This window comes from Ixodes scapularis, unplaced genomic scaffold (genome assembly GCF_016920785.2).
Source record: "Ixodes scapularis isolate PalLabHiFi unplaced genomic scaffold, ASM1692078v2 PGA_scaffold0__279_contigs__length_252992795, whole genome shotgun sequence".
In the NCBI taxonomy this organism is placed as follows: Eukaryota; Metazoa; Arthropoda; class Arachnida; order Ixodida; family Ixodidae; genus Ixodes; species Ixodes scapularis.
Genome location: NW_024609835.1, coordinates 60,127,150 through 60,140,966, shown reverse-complemented (window position 1 = coordinate 60,140,966; position 13,817 = coordinate 60,127,150). Strand labels below are relative to the sequence as shown.

General features: G+C 46.4%; 1 protein-coding gene across 2 annotated transcripts in view; it reads left to right on the top strand.

The window, feature by feature from the left end:
• Positions 1-12,784, top strand: part of LOC8039717 (KAT8 regulatory NSL complex subunit 1) — a 132,091-nt gene extending 119,307 nt beyond the window's left edge. For both annotated transcript variants that reach the window (XM_002413627.5, XM_040205622.1), the window contains exons 6-9: positions 3,560-3,685; positions 6,397-6,547; positions 8,965-9,031; positions 10,168-12,784. In XM_002413627.5, coding sequence (XP_002413672.3) covers positions 3,560-3,685; positions 6,397-6,547; positions 8,965-9,031; positions 10,168-10,989 — 1,166 coding nt within the window. In that variant the 3' untranslated portion in view covers positions 10,990-12,784. The remainder of the gene's footprint in view (positions 1-3,559; positions 3,686-6,396; positions 6,548-8,964; positions 9,032-10,167) is intronic.
• Positions 12,785-13,817: the final 1,033 nt, after the last annotated feature.

Sequence of the window (13,817 nt, the reverse complement as noted above, 5' to 3'; positions counted from 1 at the left end):
CCATTTCTTCCCACTATTAGCACGCGAGGGGAATTATGATTATTTTGTTATATTCATTAGTTTGTTATATCCCATTATGTTATAACGAGGTTTTACTGTATTTATGCCCAAAACGTAAGTTAAAGTATTCAGATAAAAAATAAAACAAATAAAACCGGCACATACGTTCTTGTGCTACTATTCTAATACTATTAGAGTAATAATGTAGAAGAAAACATTGCCGCAAAGGGTATGCTCACAGCACTAGAAGCGCCAGGTTTGCTTTTGTTTTCTACCCAATCTAGATGAAAAAAAAAAAAAAATGCAATCGTTACAATGAGTAATAATGTAGACTCTATGAACAACATTCATTTCAAAATTCAAATGCAACGTGTCCAACTCCGCTGAGACAACTCGAGGCGCACGGCGTGTCAGTCCTGAAGCAAACGTACCACAGAACATATACGGACCCCTGGACGCCGCGACGAAGGCATTCAGGGGTCCGAAGAAGTCATGATTGAACTGAAAAGGCTAGCGCAAATCGCTTGTATGAGACGCGGATCAGTTTTCATGAGACATGGCGCTTTCGTTCAAAACTACATGGAGATTTATCGACTTTATGCTAAGGAAGCCACACTGAATGCAATAATTATGAGATGTTATGACCGTGACCTTGAAATGAGCAGTGACAAAGCGTTATCCCCAAGCGTCATAAAAACGGTATGCATGAGCATAAATACCTACAAGCGCAGTCCAAAATACTAACCCAGCAGAGAGATTCCAAGACACACAACACGTTTCGTTTCCCGGCGGCATCAAATGGCTGGCTTGACAAACCTGACGACGCCTAAGGTCTCTCCTGTACAAAGTGCACAGTGTCCGCATCCTTCAGACACCTTTCGTGTTAAGCAGGGTGTCTAGCGACCGGGAATAGTCAGGGAAATTTTAATTACCGTGAAAAACCAGGGAATTATCAGGGATATTGTCAAAAAGTGAGCCCAGTCAGGGAAAATAAGCCGGAAACGCCATCGAGTGCCCGGAGCAAAGGCTTGAGGACTTGGGGCAGCTAAGTAGGCAATAAATCCTGCTTAGAGCAAAGGCTCTGCTCTCCTGATGTAGAGAGTGCTACCTGATGAAAAAGGAACAGCCACAAATCCAGTCCAAGCCTTGGATTGGATTAGATTGAGGGCACGACACTATGCTTGATCCAGTTAGAGCTACTAGATTTAGTAACAAATGGGAAAGCCGCAGATCCCTATCCAATCCAAGCATTAAGCCGAACGTATCCAGAAGTGTGCGTCTGGCGGCCATGCGCCATGCTGCCATTCGGTTATTGACGTGTGTGGTTGAGCGTGGTGTTTTCATTCTGTTTCTGGAAGTGGCCTCTTCACTGACGATGTCAGCAGCAAGAAAGTGCTCATTTAATCGGGACTGGACAAACCCGAATATCGGATTATGCAAGTCGGTTAAACTCATGCAAAATGATGCTTACAGTGCTCAATGTCTTGTGTTGTAATGGTCTCATATATTTAACCACCTCTACAGTGATCAGGGAATCTCACCTGAAACTGTCAAGGAGAACCTGGAAAAGTCGGAATTTCAAAATAATAATTTGCTAGACATCCTGTTAGGTCCTTCATCGGCTGTGGCAGTAACATTCCGGCAAACAGATTCCCCGCCTTGAACTCGAACCACACACACCAAACCAACCTCTCTCGGAGTCATACTACCGCTTTTTGGCACCGTCGTTGTTCGTGAAGACCTGCCTATTTGAAATGGTGATTTTGCAACACCTTTTGTATCACCTAGGCTATGGGACTTGAATTACTTCGCAGACGACAGGAACATTTTCTCTAGAGCGTTCGAGCTTCCCCCAGCACCGAACCCAAACCGTACCGATCAAACAAACGGTCGCCATATTTGCTTTTCCGCCACTCACCGCTGGGTGCGACGGGCGCACAGCGCGCAAGTATCTGGCCGACCAGATTGGAGCAGCGCCTTGCTGTGAGGCGTCTGCATCAGTGACGTAAGGACGCCTGCACTGGTTGCTATGGGTACTGCCGCGCGGTGCCTGTTTTCATTGCTCCTGTGTCCTTTGCTCAAGACTCGTTAGTTATGCTGCTTGTCACCATAGGGCAGCCTCCAGAGGCAGTGTGAGGTTTGTGATTGAGCATGCCAAGTGCCAACAGTATTGTGGTTCGTATTAGTCTTCTTTTTTTTTTCTTGAAGCCTGACAACCCCTACGCCCTCATCGTGTAGTACAGTGTTTTGATGGTTGCAGAATTTTCTTGTAACATCCTGCTCGGCCAACACCGCATTTGTAGTTGTGGCTCAGCGAGGGAACGGTCTCTCGACAAATATTCAGTGTCACACAAAACCATTCACATGCAGCATTGTAGCGTGAATTCGTAAAACACGTAATGCAAACGTGCAAGAACAAACTTCTGCCCAGAAACGGTGAGTGGCACACAGGTTGCATGCTGCAATGCAGAATGCAGACCGCTCTTGGGGGCAGCCATTAAAGGGATGCCGAACCAAACATTTGAGTGTCCATAACAAGTGGCCCACGATTTTTCACGAGCCAGCTGCTGCCGGAGTTCACGAGCTCATGCAACAAAATTGACATCGTAGTAGTCCTCCACTCACACTTAAGATATCGGTGAAATGTGTGGGCTCCGAGGAAAAGGAGAAAAAAAGACAGGCTTTTTGTCTCAACAGTGGAGTCTGGTGTGAAAGGTAGGCAATCAATTGGTCTAACAAGCATGTAGCTTTCACTTGTGGAAAGGAAAAGCCTGTCCCTATTCTTCGTTTGCCTGGAACCCATACATTTCGCTCTCATGAATGGAGGACTATGACGTCAATTTCGTTGCGTGTGCTTGCGCAGACCGGCAGCTGTTGGCTCGTGGAAAGATTGTGCGCCATTTAAAGGGAAGCTGAAACACTTCTTGGAAAAAACAAATTAGAGGTGAATTCTGGCATATTTTTATCCCACCAATCTGAATATCAAGTTTGGTCAAATTTGTTTTCTCCGAAGATGTAACTAAACGCAAGAGAATACAAAAAACCTTTGACCAGTCGAGGCGTCATACTAGGATCTTTGGGCCGCCAAGCGTGTGTTGCTCGTCTGGGCAGCACGTGCAATTGCAAGCTTGCCAGGTATACTTTTCTGCACTGACACCAGTCGTTATATCTATTTTTGACTTTTTTGAAAATAGCAAGAGTGCGGGTGCATAGCTTTGACAAGCGCTGAAGATGCGCGAGAGCAGGGATTCCGAACTCCTAGTATGACGTCACATTCCGGGAAGGAGGGGCTTCAGCGGTACTTTAAAAATGAATTTCTGCAGCCTTCGTGCACCATATTGAAAAATAATGACGATATTCGTGATCTTGGAGGCCAAATGAAGGCGATTTAGGTATTTTTCCTCAAATACAAAACCGCTTAAGTTTCCCTTTAATATGGACACTGAAAAGTTGGTTCAGTATCTCTTCAAATATGTACGAGGTTTATAGCCATACTGTTTATGGGTCCAGATCTCTGAGATGCCGGTGTGACTGATGTAGTACGACCTCTGTGTTGCAGTGTCGATGAAGCAGCGAGATCGTCAGCGGACCATGTCAACTGCCTCCAGCGGCAGCTCCAAGGCTGCCTCTCCCGTGCCCTCCCCTGCGCCTTCCCTGGGGGATTCTTCCAACTCGCAGCTCCCAGGTGAGGAGGATTCTCGTGCCGAGTCAATGCTGGGCGGTTTTCACCACGGGGGTATCCTCGGGCAATGGCACCAACCAAGGTCTTTTCTTGTGTCTGCTGGCTTGTTGTATATAGTTCTGAAGTCCTGACAGATATGGCCTGTGGTCTCTTTTATCTCCTCTGATGCTGTACTTTACAAAATTGCAAAGACTTGCAATATGCAGCTTGTCTGAACTGTGTATATGTCAATCTATGATTGCATACTTAGCAGTTTGATTGTCATCCTTGTGAGGCTGTAATTCTTTGTCGGCAATGTCACGTGCAACCGATTCAGGTGTCGACTGTTAGTTTACCACTTCTCTTCAGCTCTATGAGCGGTAGTTCGAAACAAAACAGGAAATATTTCTCTTGCATGATCCTTGCTTGTAAAAATATCTTGTCACTAACAAACATTTGCTAGAGAAAATATTTTAAAGGAGGCGAGAAGAATGCAAATGTAGCTGTCTGCCCATGTTTGGTTCTTCACTGACTTGCTTGCTTTTGTAAACCACTAAGCTGAGCTCATGGCAGTAACTTTCCTTCCTTTTTACTGCTTAGTCTTGCACTTACTTTGGAAGGGCACTGGGTAACTCATGGATTGTTAGGATTAAGAGCAAGTAACAGCCTCCCAAAATACCGGGAGTCTGCACCCCTTTTACTTCTGTAATATCCCAATTCAATGCACCCTCCCCCTCTTGCCTAAGATTTGCCAATGAAGTGGTTGTGGGCTATGTCTCGGTGCCTAAGCACAAAAAGCTCAACTTTAAAATATGTATTGCTTGTTTCTAGGATTGCCCAACGGGCAATACACTGAACTGAAGACTTAAGTTACTTTCGTGCTTAATCCACTTGTGAAATAATGTTTTACTGCCCCACAAAATAAGTTGCTGTGAGTTGCTTACATACGGGTGATGAAGGGAAAGGACAGGTTTCGTATTCTTGCACGGTCATGCCCAGCGTTACTTTGTCACGGCGGCCCATAACCCAAAATTGAACAAGGAAAACAAAAGCATGCAGCAAGCGAGGAGAAGGCTTGAAGGGCGAGAGTAGCGCCTTGTGCCAGGCGAGTTAGCGAATGCACTTAATTTTGATGACTGCAATGTCGGGTGCTTCGCAACATCAATTACACGCTTCTCGCCTCTTTGAAAAGTTTTCTCTAGCAAATATTTGCTAGTGACAAGATATTTTTACTGCAAGCCGAACCGAGCGCGAAGAAGCCGAGATCTGTCCGAAATGTTTGTTCGTGGCATCCGAGCAAGTCTTCATTCCTTCTTTGTCGGCTTTGAAGCAGTTGAACGGGTCATCATTGTTAGAATCTAAAGTGATGCTAGGTGCTTCTACTTGCAAGCTTTCTCAATGTTCCAGCCCGAACTCTGTAGCAGCATTGACGGGTGCCAGTCGCTGATTCAGTTTGGCGTTTACTAATTATGTGTCTCCATCCATATCTTTTTGCATAATAGTTATGCATCTGCATTTGTAGCTATCCTACTAGAATCCTGCTAAAATGCAATTGAACACCCGTTAAGGGTGTTTACTGATCTCACGATTCACAGTTGTGTCTTTTTCGAGTAGAGAAAAACTTTCTTTTCACTACATTCTGGGAAAATCTCTTTTTGCTGACATTATGCTTTGTGGTTGGGGTTTTTCGTATGGAGATGATCTTGCTTTTATTCAAAAAACAGGAAAAAAAAAAAAGAAAAAAAAAACTTTGTTTTTTTACTTTTGAGGTTGCGGAATTTGGGGAAAAGGGATGTTTGCTTATCTTGCTATCCTTGGTTGCAGTTTTTGCAAGGGTGGGCAACCTTTCTATGTTTTACAGCAGTAGCTGTTATGGGCTCCTCCCACCACCGGAAATGATGTCCATTGATGTCGTAGTTGTAGTTGTCATTGTTGATGTTGTAGTTGGCAATAGAAGGGCATAGGATGTCCATCGTTGATGTTGCCAAATCCTTAGAAAAATGTTGCCCGCACCTGCGTGAGATGAACCTGGGTCCTCTGTGTGCGAAGCAGAGTCGTTGCCCACTGCGTGGTTTGAAGTAGCACGAGTTCCTAGACGTAGGGCATGTGAGAAACTCCCAGCTACCTTAATTCTTTCGAATTGCATGCTCATTCATGCCTGACAACTTAGGAGGATGTGAGCTTGTAGTTTTGGAGAGTACCACGAGTTTGACAAGTGCAATCACATCCAAGGTAATTTGTGTGCTTAGAGCATGTGCACACCTTCTATAATGTGACATACATAGAGGCCCTTCCTGAGCACTGTACTCAAACCTTCCACAACACTGCACTCTGCGTCTCAAATGCGTGATGACTACACAAGGAGTTTCCTACCCCTCTTCGGTGTCTTTGCTGGGGTTTGTGCTTGTGCTGGTTTGTTCCACTATTTCCAAAGAAATTTAACGCCAACGTGGAGCTCAGTTGCACTAGCCTGTCTGGATAAGTAGCTTACTTGGGCTCTCCCGTCACTTGTACGTTGGAAGACAAGGGGAAGGCTCAAGGGAATGGGCGTGCTTTTGAAGCCTTCGGGGTTCCGGAATAAAGTTCATGAGCACTAATCATTAAGAGTCGGATATGGCCTCCTTGAAGAACATCCTGATCTTTGACAATTGCTTCTGCACACTTATCCCCATGGTACTCCTGCAATAGGCATTACCATGTCTGTAATTGTGGGGTCTGCGTGCCCGTCTGCCCAGGTGGAGCCCAGAACAGGTCCATCCTCCAGGAGGTACTCCGAAGACGCCGAGGAGAGAATGCCTTCGACATCAACAACATTGTGATCCCCTACAGCATTGCGTCGGCCACTCGGGTGGAGCGACTTCCCTACAAGGAGATCCTCACCCCGAAGTGAGTGCTCCCCCTAGCCTTGCTCACCTTGTCCTCCCGTCAATAGGTACCCAGTGGCGATCACTGTCCCTCTAGAAGTCTTCAGCGATACAGTCACACATCCATAACAGACTCTGCGGGACCGGCAAAATTTTCTTTTTACAGCGGAGCCGTTAAGGGCTAGGGTCCCCAGGATCGTGTCCAGTACCAAACAAATGTCAATACAAAACTCTGGACAGCTACCGCCATCTATGAGCGACGGCGGCAACCAGACAACTGGCTTGCCGGCCTCGCTCATAGATGGCGGCAACCTTTCCATCCTTTCCACTTTGGTTCTCCCCAGAGTGGAAAGGCAGAATTTCTCCAGTCGTCGTCCTAGATGTCGTCCTAGATGTCGTCCTCGAGGTCGTTCAAGAAGTCGTCCTTGAGGTCGTCCTAGAGGTAGTCCTCAAGGTCAACCTTGAGGTCGTCCTAAACGTCGTCCTTGAGGTCGTCCTAGACGTCTTCCCTGAAGTCATCCTAGGCGTCGTCCTTGAGGTTGTCCTAAATGTCTTCCCTGGGGTCATCCTCAAGGTCCTCCTAGAAGTCGTCCTTGAGGTTGTCCTAGACGTCGTCCTCTAGGCATCGTCCTGGAGGTCGTCCTTGAGGTTGTCCTAGGCGTCGTCCTCTAGGCATAGTCCTGGAGGTCGTCCAAGAAGTCGTCCTTGAGGTCGTCCCACCATAGTACCAGCTTCGCTTGTCTTCCTTCTCCACCAGAGTGGAAAGGCTGAAAGATTTTTTTGTACAACTTCCCATTTTGTAAAGGTTGAGTGCCAAAAATGAAACTCTCAAAATTGATTGCGAGTCATGGCACAGCGCTACACCTGTGCAACACGAGAGCTGTTTCTATATGGTTCTGTTGTTTTTGCCGAGATGTTGGCATCGCAGGAGCAGTGGTGCGATTGCTGCGCCATTTGTGCCAAAGGGTCTCTTACCCTTCTACATCGTGCTACATTTGACCAAAATGTGAGAAATTTCCGTTAACATTGCAGCTAAACTTCATTTCATTTTAATAATGCTGAAAATAAATAGCTCGGGCCTTGCTACCCATCCGCATGATTATGATGTGTGCTTGTACGGGTTTTCAAAACCTTCGCTAATCTCCTCAAATAACATACTATTCGATTTGATTTCTCGTCAAACACTGACAGTACCGGACGTTTCACAATATTTCTCACTTTTGTGGTTTCTTCTGTCGAGGTAGTTTCGTTGAGTGCGCTTCTCGCCGCACACTGATGTACTGCAGTGAAGCCACAGCCGCGGAGCAGTCGTCGCGATTTTGCGTGTGTCTTGCTTCGCCGCAGCTCACCCGCTTGGTCCGGGGAAAGCACTCCTCCAGAGTGAGACGTAGCACAATTCCTGAATAAAACTTAGGCTTGTACATCGACAATTGCAAGTGGGGTGACTGGCTGCCGCCATGTCTACGGTTGTGCGGACAAGCCCGTGCAAATGCAAGCTTGTCAAATCTATGCTCGTGCACACTGCACGTGCTTGCACGCATTGGGGCACCAGTCATGGTGCCATGCTTGCGATTGTCTATAGGGGTTGTTCACTGGACGCCACATTTGGGTGTGCAGCTTACAGTGCATCCTCAGAACGAGCACTCGCATGAATAGGCTGCTGAGACCGGCAGTCTTGATGGTATTGGCTGCACATTGCAAAAGAGCTGTGGATGCTCGCCGTCGGCACGCGCTCGGCAGTCGTGCACGCGGCTATGGCCGCCCCTGAATACTTCCTGTACGATAAACTGTGATATCCTGGCGGCATCCTTTGTTCAATTCGAGACTTCGCAAGAATACTTCAGTATTGCACGATTTATATGGACTCTGCTGTAGTTTTATTATTATCCCTTGTTTTCTAACTGAATTAAGAATTGCAGTTTAATTACAACATCCAAAACTTGAAGGCGTCGTTGGCTTCCACAGCCCCCGGCTACAGCAACCGGTACATTTGTTTTGTGCACGTCACCCTGCGTGTCACTTGCTTGCAATGACTCAAGCGAAATAGGTTTCTTTTAAACCAGAGAGGAATTGTGGTCATTTATGCCGTGCAGGGCCATATATTTTGTTCCTTGAACAGCAATATTCATAATACAGAAGTTAATGGTAAGGGTCATAAGAACACATTGAACATAGAGGAAGTGGGTGAGGACTTGGTTCTTGTTTGTTCACTGGACAATTTTCCTTTGTTCACTGTGTTATAAAGGCAATTGAATGTATACACTGGTGATAAAGGAAAACTAACTGCAATTCGATTTTGGATAACATTTTTAGTTGGTGATGCCTGATACTTGTTGGAGGACCAGTACTGCCTTCTTCCAGAATGGAAAGGAGCACGTTCGAAGTGAAGGGTACGGCTTGCAAACCCCAATGCAATATTGGCCTTCTTTTTCTTTTTAGGTGGCGAGTCTTGTCAGAAGAGGAACTGAATGGAACACAGCAAGAGCCTTCAGAAGTGAAAGAGGAGGTGTGTCTCAAGATATTTCTGACTAGCGTGATTTTCACATTAAAATTGATTGGATAAAATTTGTTCTTCCAATTTTGCATTCTCTAGTTAGTGCTCGAAGCAAGTCCTTTCATATCTATAAAATTTATTGTTTACATATGTTAGGTTTTAAAATAAGAAACTGCAATGATGAGGTTCTCGTTTTTTGTTTTTTTTCCCTGAAATACTTTTTTTTTTTCCACATATGGATGATTATATCTAAGTGATGTGTAAAGTGCCATTGCAGAAGTTTCCTTTATGAAGCCCAGATAAGCGGGATTATTTCTTTATAATGACATACATTCTGCAGAGTTTGTGGCATGTGAAGCAAAAGATGTGCTACAGCTGCTTACAGCACTGAACATGTTTAATTGAATCTACTGTGAAAGAGAGAAGGATTGTCTCCTTTAGCACCCTTAGCTTGAGTTTGATGGTTCTAGCAAGAAAATTGAAAAGGTGGGAATAGTATCGGGACAAACTTTTTTTTCTCTGAAAAGGCTGACAGCGTCCTTTTTCTCCATAAGATGAAGGTTATTAAATTTGAAAGTTGAGTGTTCTCTAGAGCATGATTGTTTGGTTCCACTCTCAAAATTTGTGTATATTGGGCTTTTTATTTTTCCAGGTAGATTTTTAAAATTCTGAAAGGAAAAAAGAGTTGTTGTTTTCTATCAACTAATTTTACTTACTATACTGGAAAAGCCCTCATATGCAATTCGTTAGAGTATAAAGCTTCCACCTCTGTCCAAACGCAGAATGATGAGGGTTCACTATGCAATTGGGATTTGGAAGAGTAAACAGAAAATACAGGGGGCAGTGCCTCATCCTAGTATCTTGAGTCCCCAGCATAAAGTGTACGTTTGGTGTAAACAGTGCCTGCCACAGGATGGAGCCTTCCAGCATAACTCGCCCGAAGCTGAAGAAGTACTAAACAAACTAAGCTAGGTTTGCTAGTCTCAATCTGGGAAAGTGCACGATTGAGCCGTATGCACGACATATTCCTGCAGGACCCGAGTTTAAGGAAGACAAATGCACTTGGGAATGCATACCCTTTGCTTTGTGGCAGATCAAAAACTCCTCGTTTCCTCACTGACTCGATTGTTATGACTTCTGCCTTCCAGGCAGAAGACATTGCAGACGAGACCTTCCAGGAGAGACACCGCGTCTGCGAAGAGGAGGAGCGGAAGCGCTTTGCGGGTCTGCTCTCGAAAGCTGCCCTGGGAGCGGCCAAGGCTGCCCAGGCTCACCAGTCGCACCAGCCTGAGCCGCATCCGGACCACCAACAGCAGCCGGAGTCGTTGCAGCAGCCGCAGCAGCCACCTCTGTCTCAGCACGTGTTTCACCAGCCTCTGCTGCAGTATCCTCAGCAACAACACCTTCTGCACCAGCACGCCTTGTCCCGAATGGCGGCAGGGAGCATGCGCTTTCACGGGGGACCCGGCAGCCTGGACCCCTACGACGGGGACGTGCCCCCCCTGTCCCCACCTTCGGCCTGGGCCCAGCTCGGGTCCTGGGCCTTCTGCTGTGACATGGAGCCCTACGAACCCCGCTCGTTCCCCCTGGCGGATGCAGAGTTCGAGGCCATGCTGGCCAACTCTCCGCACCTGCTCCCCACGCCCCCCGCGTCTCCCGCAAGGGAGGCGGGGTCCGAGTCGGAGTCCGCGGAGCTGACGGCGGAGACCACTGCAGAGACCACTGCAGAGACCGCTGCAGAGACCGCTGCAGAGACCACTGCAGAGACCGCTGCAGAGACCGCTGCAGAGACCGCTGCAGAAACCACGGCGGAGACCACAACGGAGACGACGGTAGCGGCGGAACCGGACTCTCCGATGTCGTCTCAATCGAGCGTCCCCCTGGTCGCAGACGATCCTGACGATCCGGAGTGGACTGTGGTGGCTTCGGAGAGGAAGCAAAACTTGGTTTTGAAGTTGACCAAGAGATAGACCAAAGCGAGAGATCGGAGGTATATAGGAATGGCTGCACCGTCCTCACGAGGGCGCTATTTGCGGCTCCCTGCCTCAGTTGGACCTGCTTACGATGCCGGCGGGTGTGCTGGTGTTCGGGAAGCGAGGCCTCTGCGGAACTTTGCGGAGACTCGCAATAAGCTCCACGGGGGATGTGTTCGTTTGCGTCGGATGGCGCCTCCCGAAAGAGTGTCGTGGAGTCGGCTGCGGGTCTCTGGCAGGGTCTGGCTTCTCGGACGGCGGTGCCTGGCCATTCGAGCGAGGAGGACTCGAAGACTTCTTCACGAAGCGAGTTGCAGTCGGCGTCGGACTGCCACAGAAAGTGTGGGAGTGCCACGACCGAAAGACGCACTCGAAGAAGTGAACGTTTCAAAGTGGGCCGACGGGGCCGCATCTTCGAGGGCGAGGCGAGCGCACGAGTGCCGGGCACGTTCTGGAGGGGACTCCCTCGGCTTGTTTTTGTTGTGTTGTACCTTTGGTTTTTGTTCAGTGTGTGTGTATGTGATGTACATATATAATATATATACACACATTCATTGCGTTGTACCATAGTCTTGTTTGCTTTTGTCCTAGAGCAGTCTCTGGGGGCCTTTTCTTTTTGCCAAGTTTTTGCTCTTGGATTTCACATGGATGTTTGGAAGTGTGGCAAGTGTGTGATAGAATTTGTACGCTGGGTTTGGAAAGACTCCAGAAGCATCAATAGGTCACCCAGAGCACTGCAATCAAGTTTGCCCACTGCAGTATGAAAGTTTGTTTCATATCATTTTAATGGTCATAGTAAACAAAAAGCCAAATAAAAAAAAATAAAAAAATTGATAGGGCCTTTGTTTTTTATTACTTTGGTAAATAAATATATTCTGCGAGGCAACTCTTGCCTTAGTCTCGGACCAGAGCCAGACCTGTCTCGTTGATCTTGTGTCGACAATAGAATGCCCGTTAGTGGCAGCAGAAGTAAACTTGCATTGTATTGTTTGCTGACGGTGAAGAATAATGCAAAACAACCCAAAATCACTGCTACTGTGTCCTATTCTGGGATATGTACATAGTTGGCTAGGAAATCTTTATTGGGGTTTGAAGACATTGCTAGTCAAACTCAGTTTGGGGAAGTTGCTAGCCTTCGAAGAAAAGGGATAAATAACAAAAACTGTATTGTACACCTCAAAGAAGCCTCACGTTTCTGCTGCAAAATTGACTGATGTGTGCTAGTTCAAGCAGAATGAATGGTCTAAATAAAACGGTTGCTTCACGGAGTTCACAGGAGTTGTATAAAGCAAAATGTTCGCTCGTGGACATTTTTCTCAGGTGTGCATATGCTATTGAAGTTCTTGTACATTTGCACAGCCTTTGGCCCATACTTTAGGGGTCTAGGCGGAAGTTCCACAGTTAGGAATACTTTTGATTCATCCCAGGTTTGTGGAAAATGTGTAAAAAAATCCCTACCTTGAGTTGTTGATTGCTTTCAGGATATTATTAAACATTCTGAAAATGTCTGTAAAATAGCACCTTTTGTTGTTTATCTAGGTTGCAGTGGACGCATCGCAATTATGCTTACTTTCGTGTGACTTTTTTTTTAGTGACTTCAAGATCCTTTGGAGTTTGTACTTTGCTGATATTCAGCCTTGAACCAGTTGGACCTAATCCAAGTCGTAGGTCGTTTATAGATTGGACATAGTACAAAAGTAGCAAGCCACCTTTTGTAATGCTGAATTTCTCCCTTTCCCTCCTAATGATAATGACGAAATAAAGATTGCTGCCGCTGGCGGGAACACGGTGAGACAGAAACTTTGTGATTGCCGAGGAAAGGAGTGCTCCCGACACCGAAGACTCGAAACGCAAGGCTGTGAATTGCTCATTAGCAGTGCTGTCATCAGCCTGGTTCTACCCGTTTTCCAGTTGTAGTTCATGAAGTTTTGGGTGGTGTTTGAACAAACGCAAGTAAAACATCCCACAAAGCCAAGCTGGTGCAACATGTGCATCGTTTAAAACCCGTAAAAAAACTTTCTTTTCCTTTTTAGGCAGCATTTGCTCTATGCTGCCTGGACTCGGGCTTCCTTGGTTTACCTGCACCAACAGACACAGCCGTTGGTTCCTAAAAAGTAGCAAAGAAAATTTTACTTTGACCTTATATCTTTTTTCTTTTTTTTAAAGGGGTACACATTTAAAGCACTTCTAGGTGCCAAAACTAATCCTATTGTGGGGAAGGGTTTTGAAGTTCAAACACTCGTAGAAAGTGAACATCTTGGGAAGGAACAGCAGCAAAAAAACTTGGACAAGGGTAAAGAAACACACGACAGGATGGTGCTGACCACAGGACAGCGCCGTTCTGTCGTGTGTGTTACTTTACACTTGTCCAAGTTTTTTGCCACTGTTCCTTCCCGAGATGTTTACTTCAAACCAACTAGCCCAACACGTCACATTGACTATTAGAAAGACGTTGGAGGAGCTGACATAAATGGAACCATCTGGCAATATGAATTAAAGCTCTACACCAAAAACTTACTGTACATATGCCCTCGAAACGACTGACAGAATCTTTTTCGGGTGCCTGGACTCCAGTGTGCGCACATTACCTTTCGTGGTGCTCTGGCTGCGCATGGAGACATGAAATGCGTGAGACGTCGAAAGTTTTGTCGAAGGCAGGTACCTCGCGCTGGAGGTGAGACAACTGGAAGACCCCTGTGCCGTTCTCATTGTGGGAGTCGTTCAAGTCGTGATGCATGCGGTAGTATACAAGGTAGTTGCAGTTTGGATCCAACAATTCTTTAGCTTCGAATGCTTTTCTTGTTTGTTTTGTTTTGTGAACCATT